At 40.2% G+C, this 15,873-nt stretch overlaps 1 protein-coding gene across 12 annotated transcripts in view; it reads left to right on the top strand.

Annotated features, from left to right (window-relative positions):
- pcdh15 (protocadherin related 15) overlaps positions 1-15,873 on the top strand; it is a 1,032,943-nt gene that overhangs the window by 983,146 nt on the left and 33,924 nt on the right. For all 12 annotated transcript variants that reach the window (XR_010005016.1, XM_062977492.1, XM_062977488.1 and 9 more), the window contains one exon: positions 765-875. Coding sequence is in view for 11 of the 12 variants with exons in the window: in XM_062977492.1 (XP_062833562.1) it covers positions 765-875 (111 nt within the window). In the remaining variant the exon portion in view is untranslated. The remainder of the gene's footprint in view (positions 1-764; positions 876-15,873) is intronic.

The raw sequence follows: 15,873 nt of genomic DNA, 5'->3' as shown, positions 1-15,873 counted from the left end.
CATTTCCAAGAATTCAGTGCTTTCTCAGTCTCTTTCCCAGCTGCCCTGCTGTTTTCCTCTCCTCATTGTAAGAGGCCATACATTTAAAGCCTTTTTGGCTTTGCCCCACTTACACTGAAAGTGAAACTAACTTTGATAGGCTTCCAAGCATTACAGAATTCAAACAAAAAAGTATTGGGTGAGTTTTGATTCTTAAGTTTTTGTGTGCCTTCCCCCATGTTTCTTAATATCTGCTCATATATACAAAAGTTATGAATTAGAAACAACTTTCTAATTAAAAATGAAGTTTTGCACACCCCTAGTAATCACATTATAACTAAATCTTAGTGTATTATCCTTACACAGTTAGGGCAAGGGTACATGCTGAAATAATCTAGTATTTTCTGCTCTGTAAAACAGATGCAGGATCTTTTCTTAAGGACTAAGAACTTAGAAATGAGTTCTACTGAAAATAAGGTATATTTCACATTTGTATTTAGGTTCCACACACATTCATTTCAGAAAACTAGAGTAGATGATTCAACTCTTCAGGCTTATGTGGAAAGAATGGGGTGTGATTGAACTAAATGGAATCAAATAAGGATTCAGATTTTTTTTCTGTTGTATTTCTGTTGTGATGTATTAAAATCATGGTCTTATTACTGTAAGCAATTATGAGGTATTAAATATCCTTTTCATTGACAATTTGTTACCAGCCTAGTGCTAGTCTGAGCAAGGATTTTTTTTTGACACTCTTCATTTCTTCCCTGTACAATTCACCAAAGGAGACAAGCTGAATGTGCTAAGACAGCTCGAATCCAGATGGCCTTACCAGCTGGCAAACCAGCAAGCACTCCTGCCAATAATCTGTATGAAGAACTCGGTGACAGCACCATGTAAGTCCTCAATGAGGTTTGAAATTTAAAACGCTAGTAACTCATGATCTAATTCTGGCCCTTCAGAGATTGCAACTCTTATTGCTATGTAAATTAAAATATTTGCTTCAGGAACAGAGGATAATTAACAGACAATTAATAGTCTCCTAAGCATCAATCATATCGTCTGAAGCACCACATGCAAAATAATGGTATTTTTCAGATGTGGGGAGGGGGAAATGCCTGTATAGTTTACAGAAATCAGAAGACTCTAGATTTGGGTAGTAAGAGCAACAAAAACAAACTTTACATGTTTCTCAGACATGAATGTTATTTTATATAAGCAGAATGTGTGCATTTTGTTTTTTGCCTTTTTCATGTGAATGAAATATGGGAAGAGGGGTTATTTAAAGTTTGATCAGAAATGCAGAATGTGCAAGAAACCTCAAAGGTCATTTTATGCTACAACAATTCTGATAAGTGTTCCTTTAGTCCAGGCATGGGCAAACTTTTTTTCTTGGGGCTGCATTGTTGGGAGGTCCAGGCTGGGAAAGAAGGTAGCCAGGCACACGCTAGGTGGGACGGACCAGGGAGGAAGAGGCCTGAGAGAGGGTGAAGCCAGGAGGAGAGGGTCATTCTCAGGTTGTCCTCCTGGCATAAGGACGGGGCTGCTAACCCCATCCTTCGGCCAGGAGAAAAATTAAACACATGGCAACTGCCCCAGTCTTCCCCAATACTCTTCGTTCATTCTTCAGGCTGTCCTCTCAGCATTATGCTGGGAAGAGGGTGAGACAGCTGCTGTCCGAGAGCAATCCAGAGAGCTCTCAACTGTTGTGTGCCTTCCTCTAGCTGTCCTCCCAGCATAAAGACAGGGCTGTTCACACCATCCTTATGCCAGGAGGAGAGAAAGATACACAGTGGCTGAGAGCACTCCAGAGAGCTCTCAGCTGCTGCGTGCCTTCCTTCCACATCCTTTCTGCATAAGGATGTGATGAACCGCAGTGGCTTTATGCCAATAGGATAGGGAAAATGAGGAGGGCCTGAGGTAAGCAGCCAAGGGGCCACATCTGGCCCCCGGGCCTTAGTTTGCCCATGCCTGCTTTAATCTCTGGTTACAAACATTTAATTGAAAGTGAGTCCACCAATCTGAATCTAAGGAAAATGTGTCCCACATGTAAGGTCACTGTTCCCCCATGCATTGTTTTGTGTATGTGTTCTTATATGTACTTAAGCACACAAGTAGATAAACAGCATTACAGGTTGCTAACAGGGCTTTCTGGTCTCACAGAACATTTCAGTGGGCACAGTCAAATCACATGGTATTTTCACAAAGTGGGAATTATAGGGTACATTGTTATTTTTTCTTGGCATTTGGGGATCTTTTAAGCAAAACATATTTTCATATTGTATTATTATTTAAAGGAAATGGCATTTATGAGAGCTTTCAGGAGAGTAGCAAAGGTGTTTTAGGGCTACAGATCTTGTGTTTGGGGTGGGAGTGGTTGGCCAAAGAAACATATTTTCCCCATTCCTGCTCTAGCTATTATGAACTGAAAGTGAGTGAATCAGCCCAGGAAACAGAAAGAGAGATCTGGTCAAATGTGGAAGACTCTAGAGCTGCCTATGTAAACTAGAGTATAGGCAGAACTTAGTCACAGATAAATCTAAAAATGATAGAAACTGAATCCTGTATTGTTTCTCTCACAGGCAAGCTGCTCAGACTATATAATAAGCTCTGAGGCCAAGCCTTTGAAGATTCTAGTCACTCCAGACAGACCAATATTGTAGAGACATTTGATAATATTCAAACTGTAGTCTAAACTTCAGCCTTCACACATTCACACACACAGTCTGGCTTACATAGTGTGTTCTGCTGTAAATTCCCGGGCTGTGACTGCTGGAATTCCAATGAGAGCACTGTCTCCTAGTACCTTATGTTAATTTTCCATAATTGGGATGTAGCGTTCTACCACCCTCACATGAGTAGTGATTTGAAGCAGTAGATTTGGACTTTCTGACCCATATACGGAAGGTCTGGACTTCGCTCAACAGAATTAATGGAAGACGTGAATAATAAGTAAAATTAGATTGATTGATGAAGGATATATTTGCATGAGCTAGCAAAGATTTTGCTCATTTAGTCTGGACTAAATGATTTTCCATTTCAGGTGTGTGTGTATTCTTCAAAAGGCAAGCTTAGAGAAAACATAATTGATATGTAGAAAGCTATGATGTGTGGGTAGGTGGATGAATGTATGGATTGGGAAATGATATGAATACATGAGCTGGCAAAGATTACTGTCATCTAGTCTGGACTGACTTATTTTCCATTTCAAGAACATGTTAATTTTCATAAAGGAAGGTTAATACATAGAAATGCATTATTTCTTCTCCTTACTATTTTAGGGAAGTAGTTTCCTGTACTATATCATCTGCAAAACAATGTGCTTACCATTTTAATAAGTTCTTCAGCATAAAGTTTCAATATGCATAATTATGTGATATTTGTAGATTTAAATTGTGAAGAGGACATCTGTTGCTTATAACTTTCTGATTTCCCTGAAGCATGCATAACATTTTCCAATTTTATTTTTTGAATTGTTGGACTTGGAGTTCTTTAGAACACGCATGACTAATGTTTTGAACTTTGTTTTGTTTCTCATTTCCTCTTATTCTCCTTTGGACTCATAGGCATCAGTGAGTAAAGTTCCACTGTCGGGATAATTGTGTTTAAAAACAAAGTAGTTGATTTGATTAGAATTGAAATTACTTTGTTTTTATGGTACTGTAGCACCTAGTAGAAATGTACCCCTAAATAACTCGGTTTACTACCTTCCAAGGGAAGCAGATGTAAAATCCTCTCATTGCACATTGGGAGCTTTTATTAAATAGATAGATAGATAGATAGATAGATAGATAGATAGATAGATAGATAGATAGATAGATTTACTGATCAGTCCACTGACCACCATATCAACAATAAAAGACAAAAACAAAAATACACACAGAAAAATAGACACTAATCACTATGCTAAAACTCCTGTAATAGTTAACTAAAATAAATTAAAACATGATAAAACTTGATAAATAATAAGTTTGATAAAATGAGATTAAATTGCAAGATGAAAGTAGGGGAAGTAGAGTGACAAGTGTAAAAGAGTCTGAGTTTTTTCTCTTATTTAGCACCCCTCAAAACCCTAAAACGAGGCTACAATCCTGAAATCTGCCCTTCAATGGCCATGCTCATTTACATTGATAGCTTGGATACTGTTGGCATAACTCCACTACAGTAAACCCACTGAATCTATAGTTGAATTGTAAATCAAATGTAGACACATCACATTGATGAAATCACCCTGCTCTGGTTAAGACTAATGATGAGACATGTCCCTGTTCAGCATTTAATACTTTGCAGTCATCAAACCATCAAAGCATAGTTTTATACAGATCAGCAGCTATGCTTCATTTACAATAAGAATGAATCAGCCTCTGAGGCCAAAAAGTCTCTAAGAACCCTTTGACCAAGAAATGAAAAATTGTTTAACCTGAATCAGCCCCACTAGCAATATTCTTGTACACAATCTACTCATTGATAACAGCAAGTGTGTGACACCCTTTTGGCTTCTTTTCCCAAATGCTGTAGAAATTAAATGAGTACACTTTGTACAAGAATATTGCTTGATTGCCTGACTGAATTTAAACACAGTTTCTCCTTTCTGGTCACAATTTTTAGAAGTTTATTGGCCTCTGAGATCAAGTCACTCTTTCTGTTACTATTGCTATTACTGATTAATTTGTATCCCGCCTTTTCCCAAAATTGGGGTGCAAGGTGGCTTACAAAGATTTAAACAAATATAGTTGAAACAATTTGCAAACACAAAAAACTTACAAAAACATATTGTTAAAATTTATTAAACTATCAATAGAATTAAAACCATGTAAATTAAATGTGTTAAAATGCCAAAAAAGCAAGTAAAACTAAGTGCTATTCTTGCAGCCATCTCTTAAAAGGCATCATCCTACATAGGACAAGCTTATTTTTCCTGCTGGTGGCCACAGGAATGGGCCTGTCTATGTAGCTGCCCTTCATCCAATGATGGTTGTGAAGAGGAACAACTATCCAGAAAATAAGCTTGGGGAAACAACCATAGAGTACAGAGCCATAGAGATGCTGAATTCCTCAATCATCCACAACCACAAAGATTTTACCAGTGTATGTCAGTAACAGGCCAACAAGTTTATGATCTGTCTGTCTCAATGATTTCTAACATGGGAGTCCAATGTGGGGAGAAAGGGAAGAAATCAATAAAATAAATGTTTATGCATGTATAGACTATAGGCATATTTAAATCTCTCACAGGATGCTTCTTAGCAGTAGCTTTTTAGTCTTAAGTAGAATATTCAGAGTCTGAACTTTTGTAGACATTTGTTTAAATTAAGAACTCAAGTTTACCTCCCCAAAGCCTATGTTTTGCTGCCTTATTTAACTTCTGTTTATATCTCCTTTCCCTTGGTGAAGGAGTAAATTGCTTGCCTTAGTAAACAAATACACACCTTTCCTTAATAGTTTAATTACATAAAGATTAATTACTTCAGATGTAGTTCCTTTAGATCACCTTAGAAGGCTTTAGTCATTGTTGCTTTTCATTTGCCAAATTCAGATTATATTTTCTCATGAGAGTCAATGTCCATGCATGCTTCCTTACCTGTAATTATCTTCTTTTCTTTCAAGTCTTTTTCTTCTCTACCATTTTCAACAAAGCAGGGGAAAAAAGTCATTCTTAGAAGAAGGAGACCGCCAGAGAGCTATAAGCAGCTTTGCTTCTCGTGCTATAGAGGCCCACAAGCAGTCCAATATAAATGGGACACTGAACAATAATCTTCCCAAATCTTCAAGTAACATTACATTTTTATCTGATGAAAATCCTTTGACCACTCAAAACCCTCTGTATATGGAGGGTGCACTCCAAGGGTCTACCTATTCTGGGTTCCTGAATGAAAGAAAGGATACTTTTCAGCCCTTTTCTCCCAGGAGGTCAGCCCTGAAAAATATTCTCTTGGAATGCCCATTGGGAAGCAATAATCGGCCATGGACTTTTCCAACACGTCATTCCAGAAAACACATTTCTGATGCTTTGAGTAAGGCGGTCATTATGGATCCGGTTCAGTGGGAGCAGGACAGAATCCGAGCAGAGAATGAAAGAGCTGAAATGGAGAACAGTAGATCGGATTTGAACAGCCCAATCTTCAAAAAGTTTATTGGACCTAAAATATCGGTCAAAGAGAAAGCAAGGCAGTTTGAGCAACAGGCTCTGCAAGAAATGAAACAAGTGAGAACCCGAGATAAAAGAACTTTACATTCACCAACAAACAGCAGTTGTACCCAAGATGGAGACAGCATATTGGAATTGTCTTCTGAAGGTTTCCTTCCATCACCAGACCATCTCTCACGTTCTTCATTTTCCTCTCCCACACCTTATTCTAAGGTGGTTGAACTCGAAATGCCTACAATCCCTTCTGTAATCATCACTCACCATGACATCCCTGAACAGTTGTCCCCACCACCTAACCACAGGCCAATTCCTCCTTCTTTTAGAATTAAAACCCCACTCCGCCAAGTACTACTGACTTCACAGCCTAAAATGGAAGGAATGGAGAATATTCCAGATCCACCCAAAACCCCTCCTCCACCACCTCCTCCATCTCCCCCTCCACCACCACCAACTCCTCCCCCATTGCCACTTCCATTTCCTTCCCCACCTAGGCTTTCCTTGTCATCTTCCTCATCTACTCTAAGCTCCCAGACCACGTCCCCTGTGAAACATGCCAAGTTTCCCTCCAACCAAGATGTGGAGTCATCAGAGGCTTGTGTGCCTGAGCCAGCTATCCCTCCTCGCAAGGAGCTAAAGGGGATTCTGAAAAATATCCAGAACTTGGCAGATATTGAGAAATCAGTGGCCAACATGTATAGTCAGATAGACAAAAACCATATTTTACCTAAGCATATAGCCAAACTGCGGCCAGTGGCAACGCCAGAACCACCAAGTACTGAACTCATGGCTGAGGCTGAGCACAGCCAGCAAAATGGGAGTTTGAACTGTATAGTGGAAGAACTTGAAAAGCGATTCCCATCTCAGTCCACTGCATTATGACGGTCTGATGTGACTTTATGTGTGTTGGATAACCTGATTCTGTTACAAAGCACATTCCCTCCTCCTTTGATTTCCAAATCCAATCTACCTTATTGTTAGTAAGAGTTTCCCTTTCCATTCCATTTCATTCCATTCCTTTCCTTTCTTTTCCCCCCTTTCTCTTTACCTCTTGATTTTACAACCATACCAATTATTGATAATTCTCCTTTTTGGCTGGTCCATTTGATTTGATTTTGTACTGTTTAATTGTTTCCAAAAGGAATTTGTCCTTGTTTACTTTTTTTTAAAAAAAATTACTGCTTTTATTTCATAATATGCTAGGAAATTATTGGTGAGAAAAAGGTTGTGTCCCAAAACTAAAGATCAAGTTATCACAGCTGTAATACTAAGTTATTTCTTTGGAAAGAGGGAGAAAGATCATTTATTTATACCAACAACATAGCAACTATTTTGCAGTGCAAAAACAAAGCGTGGCATTTTATTGTTACACCTTAAATGTTCACTGGGGAGAGATCTTAACTTCACTGTGAAATGTTTAATGTGGCTGGAAAGTAAGTGATAGTAGAAAAAACAGAGTCAGCAAAAAGGAGGGGAGAACAGCTTAAATTATATTAAAGAATCATTCTGTATATTGGAGAGCTTTGTGCCATGAAGGCACATTTGCATCTTTGACAAAGTTGTTCATTTTCCCCATCTTCCTTTCTGTTATTCACATCATGCCTTTTATTACTTTTTTATAAACAGACTCTGCATATTACAAGGCTTCATTTTTATAATTTATTTTGTGTAAAAAATGCACTCTTTTTAAAAAAACAAAACAAAACACCGATCTTCTGTTTAAATGATCGCTTGACTCAACAATGCATGCTCTTTGCTCAACACATTTCTTTTGGATATTTCTTTTCATTATGTGTGATTTAATAAAGGATTTTGAATCATTATTACAAAGAGAAAACTTTATAAGTGTGTATGCTTAGTAGCTAGATTTTAGTAACGTTTTGACATATGAAACCTGTTTAAATTTGATATCATAAAATGTATGGATACTCTTTTAGTAGCAGGACAGATGAGATGTAGGTTAAAAACAAGAGTCAAGTGGACATGGAAAATCTGTTGTGATCTTTGCAACTTCTTTTGTTCATACCAGTAGCATGTAGTAAACAGTCCACCACTTAAAATACTATTAGCCAGGAAAATTTAAAAAATGTAAATATTCTATTTAGAGAACGGAGTTAACTCCTTTGCAACAAAATGTATAAAATTGTTATGCTCACTCACTTTGGAGGCCTGCCTGGCATCAACATTGGTTTAATTTAGGTGCCAAGTGAAAACTATTCATCGTAACCTTAGATTTATCTCAAATACTGAAATACATGGTTTTGAAATCTAGAATCTTTTAAATATTATATTCATTCATTTATTTATTTATAACCCACTTCCATCTCCCCAAGGGGACTCAGAGTGGTTCACATGGGGACCAAGCCCAATCAACAGATAAAATAATACGATAATAGCATTTATAATTAAAACAATAACGGTAAAATAACATTCATAGAATACATAAGCAACATCATGTATTCTATGAATGTTATTTTACTGTTATTATTTTAAAAACAGTAAAATAAGTTTTAACTCATTATTAAATTAAATTATAAACTTAATTTATTAATTCATTATTAAGAGCTGTGGTGGTGCAATGGGTTAAACTCTTGTGCTGCTGGACTGCTGACCTGAAGGTTGGGTTGCTAACTTGAAGGTTACTGGTTCGAATCCGCGAGATGGGGTGAGCTCCCATCTGTCAGCTCTATCATGTGAGGACATGAGAGAAGCCTTCTAGCAAGATGTCCCCTCAGCAACATCTCTGTAGATGGCCAATCCTCTCACACCAGAAGAAATTTTGCAGTATATCCCCAAGTCACTTCTGAAATGATAAAAAAAACTCATTATTATGTTTAATATGTTTCTCGTATATTCAAATTATTTTTATTGATTTAAACTACTTTAACTGGTTTGTTACAATTTTAGTTGTAAGTCTCACTTTTTAAAAAAATATATAGGTTGGGGTAAAAAAAATTAAATGGAGCTGGAGCTGATAGAGGAAGCTTATCCGAACTCTTCCTGGGTTGGATTCAAACCGGCAACTTTCAGGCCAGCAACCCAATCTTCAAGTTATCAGTCCTGCCAGCACAAGGGTTTAACCTATTGCACCACCAGGGGCTCCAACAAAGACTATGAGAAATCCTATCACAAATTATTTTGGTACAAAAAGATGTTATGTTCAACTGAGCATGGCTCCTTTCTAACCCCTTGAAATTACAAAAACAGGCTAAGGTACCTTTCTCAACTATATAATTAGAGCACTTTATTTTAAGTGCCCTGGTTGCATCCAATATAATCCTGGATTTGTAATATAATGTGCTTAAAATTATCTGCCAAAGTTTTAGTGCCTCCCGTAATGATAGATTCATTTCTCTGCCAAAGAACATTTAAAATGGGATCAAAACAATATAATTACATAGTGCGAAAGGTCATAACCACAGTATTAAAAGATGTGGATTATTGAACATGCTTGATTATTGGACACTTCCAAACCAGACATTTGGAGTAAACTTTAAAATCTTAAGCCCATTGTGTGGGTTAATATTATCGGTCATACACAGAGTAGTGATTTCAAATATACTTTTTAAAAAGTCTCCCAATATGTTGTTTTTTCTTTGGTATCTGCCTTTTCTTCAGCAGCATTTTGGACAAGTATGGATAGCTCAATCAAAATTTGCTGAAGGGAGATTCTATTTTGTCCCAGAGCCAAGCACTGCGAACTTCATCACTTGAGTTCTGCTGACGTATTAGAAATGTTCTGTGCCTAATAAAGTCTCCCATACAAAGCAGAGTTGATTTCAGGTCTAGAGCATGCCATGAGTAGCAATAATAGTCAAATATGTAGGGAACACAGTAATCAATCCCATTTTTTTCTCTCCTCACTATAACAGTTAGAGCACTCTGATCATAGCACATCTGCAAGAACAGCAAAAAATTCTTGAGATAACAGGCTAATAAATCTGAACGTTTCAAGTTATTTTATTTCATTATTTCAAAATCTCACTAGAATTGAAAACAATGCTGCGGAGTTGGCTAAATTTTCATCTTACAGATATACTGTTATGAGCTTTGTTGAGTCTCCTTTCTTTTAGCAATGGAAACTTTTAGGGCAGTATTTGCAGAAACAGTTTGCTCTGAGGCAGAAAATGCTGAAAAATTATTCTGCTATTATATTAATATGATGCTACTGTATTAACAAATTGAGCTGTAATTACTTTTTTTCCGTGTCAGGAGCAACCTGAGTTGCTTCTGGAGTGAGAGAATTTGCCATCTGCAAGGACGTTGCCCAGGGGACGTTGCCCAGATGTTTTGGTGTTATTACCATCCTTGTGGGAGGCTTCTCTCGTGTCCCCGCATGGAGCTGGAGCTGATAGAGGGAGCTCATCCGCACTCTCCCCGGGTGGGATTCGAACCTTCAGGTCAGCAACCCAACCTTCAAGTCACAAGGCTTTTATCCCCTAGGCCACCGAGGGCTCCTAGCTGTAATTACTGAATCAGCATTACAGGCTGCAGCACAAAGCATGCAGACAGTGCTAGCTCCACACGAAGCCTACAGGTTTTAAAGGGAAACCCTAAACAACTTAGAACTTTCACATAAAATTGGGCAGATTATTTATTTTTTTGCTTCACTGTTCCCTTGTGAATATTAAAAGTGTATAGGTACATACCAACATGGGACAAAAAGTTTAACATTTGGACTCCTACATAGTCTTACCTGGGAATTATTTTATCATGTCAGAAGCTACTTGAGAACATACTGAACATTTCTGGTGTGAGAGAATTGGCTGTCTACAGAGATATTGCCGAGGGGATGCCTGGATGTGTTGCTGGGTGGCTTCTCTCATGTCCCCCAAAGCTAGAGTTGACAGACGGGAACTCACCCTATCTTGTGGATTTGAACCAGCAACCTTTAAGTCAGCAACCCAACCTTCAAGTTAGCAGTTCAACCGGCACAAGGGTTTAACCCATTGTGCCACTGCAGAAATAATTCTTACTGAACTTAATGTGACTGACTAGAATTGTATGGGACTGCCTTTTAAGAAATATGAATTTTAAGTGCCTCAATTTTAGTCAGCCTCCACATTTGTGGCTTTGATTTTTGTGAACTTGATTATTCATGGACTTGATTAGAATCATAGAATCATAGAATAGTAGAGTTGGAAGAGACCTCATGAGCCATCCAGTCCAACCCCCTGCCAAGAAGCAGGAAATCGTATTCAAAGCACCCCCGACAGATGGCCATCCAGCCTCTGCTTAAAAGCCTCCAAGGAAGGAGCCTCCACCACAGCCCTGGGGAGAGAGTTCCACTGTTGAACAGCCCTCACAGTGAGGAAGTTCTTCCTGATGTTCAGGTGGAATCTCCTTTCCTGTAGTTTGAAGCCCTTGTTCCCTTGTGTCCTAGTCTGCAGGGCAGCAGAAAACAAGCTTGCTCCTTCCTCCCTATGACTTCCCTTCACGTATTTGTACATGGCTATCATGTCTCCTCTCAGCCTTCTCTTCTGCAGGCTAAACATGCCCAGCTCTTTAATCCGCTCCTCATAGGGCTTGTTCTGTAGACCCTTAATCATTTTAGTCACCCTCCTCTGGACGCTTTCCAGCTTGTCAACATCTCCCTTCATCTGCGGTGCCCAGAATTGGACGCAGTATTCCAGGTGTGGTCCGACCAAGGCAGAATAGAGGGGGAGCATGACTTCCCTGGATCTAGACGCTATTCCCCTATTTATGCAGGCCAGAATCCCGTTGGCTTTTTTAGCTGCTGCATCACATTGTTGGCTCATGTTTAACTTGTTGTCCACGAGGACTCCAAGGTCTTTTTCGCACACACTGCTGTCAAGCCAGGCGTCCCCCATTCTGTATCTTTGATTTCCATTTTTTCTGCCGAAGTGAAGTATCTTGCATTTGTCCCTGTTGAACTTCATTTTGTTAGTTTCGGCCCATCTCTCTAGTCTGTCAAGATCGTTTTGAATTCTGCTCCTGTCTTCTGGAGTGTTAGCTATCCCTCCCAGTTTTGTGTCGTCTGCAAACTTGAAGATCGTGCCTTCTAACCCTTCGTCTAAGTCGTTAATAAAGATGTTGAACAGAACTGGGCCCAGGACGGAGCCCTGCGGCACTCCACTTGTCACTTCTTTCCATGATGAAGACGACGCATTGGTGAGCACCCTTTGGGTTCGTTCGCTTAGCCAATTACAGATCCACCTAACCGTAGTTTTGTCTAGCCCACAGTTTACTAGTTTATTTGCCAGAAGGTCGTGGGGGACTTTGTCGAAGGTCTTACTGAAATCCAGGAAGACTACATCCACAGCATTCCCTGTATTGACCCAACTCGTAACTCTATCGAAAAAAGAGATCAGATTAGTCTGGCATGACTTGTTTTTGGTAAATCCGTGTTGACTATTAGCAATGACCGCATTTGTTTCTAAGTGTTCGCAGACCACTTCCTTAATGATCTTTTCCAGAATCTTGCCTGGTATCGATGTGAGCTCATTTTGCGCTTTAGCCTTGCGAACCTTTTCCCTACAGGTGTTGGCTATGCGTTTGAATTCTTCTTTGGTGATTTCTCCCCTTTTCCACTCCTTGTGCATGTCACTTTTGAGCTTCTAGCTTTAGAAGTTCTTTGGACATCCATTCTGGCTTCTTTGCACTTGTCTTATTTTTCTTCTTTGTTGGCACTGTTTGCATTTGCGCCTTGAGTATTTCACTTTTGAAAAACTCCCATCCATCCTTAACTCCCTTGTTTTTTAATATTGGCGTCCATGGAATGCCGCTTAGTAATTCCTCCATTTTTTGGAAGTCAGCTCTCTTAAAGTCGAGAATGCGTGTTTGACTTGTCTTAGTTTCAGCATTCCTTTGTATTGCAAACTCCAGGAGCACATGGTCACTTGCCCCTAAAGATCCAACTACTTCAACTGTATTGATCAAGTCTTCCACATTTGTTAAGATTAGATCAAGAGTTGCTGATCCTCTTGTTGCCTCTTCTACCTTCTGGACCATAAAATTGTCTGCAAGGCAAGTGAGGAATTTGTTGGACTTTGTACTCTTGGCCGAGTTTGTTTTCCAGCAGATAATCGGGATAATCGCCCATGACTACTATATCTCTTCTTTGTGCCTGTTTGGTCAGCTGTTGACAGAAGGTTGTCGAAGGCTTTCATGGCCGGGATCACAGGGTTGTTGTATGTCTTTCGGGCTGTGTGGCCATGTTCCAGAAGCATTCTCTCCTGACGTTTTGCCCACATCTATGGCAGGCATCCTCACAACCTCTGAGGATGCCTGCCATAGATGTGGGCGAAACGTCAGAAGAGAATGCTTCTGGAACATGGCCACACAGCCCGAAAGACATACAACAACCCTGTTGACAGAAGGCTTCATCAAGTCCTTCATCCTGACTCGGAGGTCTGTAGTAGACACCCACGACAAGATCTTTTTGAGTCCCGGTTCCCTTGATTCTTATCCAGATGCTTTCAAGCTGGTTTCCCGGATTACAGTCTTGCATTTCTTCTGCAATGTAACTGGTTTTGACATATAAAGCTACTCCCCCTCCTCTCCCCTTTGTTCTATTTCTGTGAAAGAGGTTATAGCCCTCAATGGTTAAATTCCAGTGATGAGAGTCATCCCACCAGGTTTCAGTGATGCCTATGACATCGTATGTGTAGTGCTGTGCTAAGAGTTGGAGTTCGTCTTGCTTATTTCCCATGCTCTGAGCATTAGTGTAAAGACATGTAAGCCCCTGTGACCTCCCCTCGAGCTGTTTATTTGGGATTATTGTGCTCTCTGTACTTGGTCCTTGCTGTGTTTGTGCAGCCCTCCGTTTAGCCTTTCGGCGGTTCCCTGTGGTCGTGGGTAATACAGTGTTTGCCAGGCTGTTGTTCCCCTCCCCCAGTGGATCTAGTTTAAAGTGCGCCTGATGAGGTTTGTGAGTCTGTGTGCAAAAAGATGTTTTCCTGCTTGTGTGAGATGCACCCCATCACTTGCCAGTAGGCCATCCTCCTGGAAGAGTAGACCATGGTCAAGGAAGCCAAAATGCTCCTCTTGGCACCATTTTCTGAGCCAGTTATTGACCTGTACTATTTTTCCGGCCCTTGTAGAGCCGTGTCCTACAACGGGGAGGAGGGATGAAAAGATCACATGTACATTATATAGTTTTAGCTTTGTTCCCAGAGCTCGAAAATCATTTGTGATCTTTTGAAAAGTATGCCTAGCGGTGTCATTGGTACCTACATGAATCAACATAAGGTGGGGAGGGTGAAGGGGCTTTAGGAGCCTGCTGAGCCTCTGAGTGATATGGTATATTTTTGCCCCCGGGAGGCAGCATGTTTTTCGAGCCATCCCATCCGGTCTGGAAATGATGACTTCTGTTCCTCTAAGGAGGGAGTCACCTACTACCAAGACCTGTTTCCTTTAAGGATTGACAGGGTCCCTTTTGTGCAAGACAGTGTGTATGTCCCCTGAAGAGTGTTCCAGTTGAAGTGAATCGTGTGGGTGTAAAGTGTTGCCCTCCTCCTCGACATCCCCAGAGCAATGACAATCTATTGAGATGCGTCCAAGAGCCCATCACTCTCCCAAGGGTGTTCCTGCTGTGTCTGGTCCACGCTTGGGGATGGAGCACTTGCATGGTTACATAAGTGTGAATGTGGTGATGCACTGTCCCCATCAGGGCTATCCCCTGCGCATTGATCAAGAGTGGCCCACTGAGTGGTATCTAAGTAACTGTGGTCCTCCACAAGGTGTGTTTCCTGATTGTATGTTAGTGGTGTAAGAATTTGGAATCTGTTGTGTAATTCCAACTGAGCAGAGGAGTTCTGCGGAGGCTGCCTGGTCCTGTGTCTCTTTCTATGGGTGACATCCTTCCAAGATGTTTCCTCTAGGAATATCTCTTGATCTCATCAGACAGGTGGTTTTCTCTGTCTTTGTGCGCTGCCAGCACACTGCTGAGATGGAGTTTGCCGGAGTCCATGAAATGACATATGGCTACTTCCAGCAAGGCTCTGTGCTGGCAGTATGGTGCAGCACGCAGAGACGGAGTCACCCAATTACTCATAGAAGAAACTGGGGACAGAGTGGAAACTTCATGGGATGGCAGCCCACAACAATATGGGGAGGAAGCACTACCCCACGGTTTCCCCCACTATCCCCCAACTTCTGGACCTCCATTAGATGAGGTCCATAGTCTTCCAGTGTGACTCTATGATCAGTTCTCCAGGTATCTCCTGATCTGCCAATACAACTCGATGGTCAATCTTTGGAGGAAGTTGATCATAGAACTGCATTGGAACCTGGAGATTCCTAGAGAGAACATCTCTTTATGAATTTCTGGTTTTTCCAGTGTTACTCTGTGGCCAACTCCCAGCAGAAGTTTACCACCGGTGGACCTAGAAGTTCATAGATAAGCATTCTCTCAGTTTAAAAATAGCAATTTTAAATTCACATTTTTCTCAATTACATGACCTCCTAAACTCAGTTAATGTGTAGTGGTGACTGTACTATCATTTGCTGAAGCGAAAAAGTGAAGAGGAAGCACAGAGCCAAAATCTAGGACCATTCCCTAATGTTCCTAACCCTTTAAAAATTTCCTTGGCCTGAGTGTCTTTGGGTCAATACAAACACGTACTGTGAAGTTGAAGCACTGATACAGAGAGACCAGAAATGCCAGTTACCAAGGCATTTTTATTTAAAGTATGAAAGTATTCAGGATATAATGGTCATCACCTTTAAATTAGTTTGTAGTGAATCACTACCAGGCAGTATGTCCTCAGTTGCTTCTGACATGATTA

This window comes from Anolis carolinensis, chromosome 3, assembly GCF_035594765.1.
Source record: "Anolis carolinensis isolate JA03-04 chromosome 3, rAnoCar3.1.pri, whole genome shotgun sequence".
In the NCBI taxonomy this organism is placed as follows: Eukaryota; Metazoa; Chordata; class Lepidosauria; order Squamata; family Dactyloidae; genus Anolis; species Anolis carolinensis.
The sequence above is the reverse complement of the archived record's forward strand: the minus strand, read 5'-3'. Positions and strand labels throughout refer to the sequence as shown.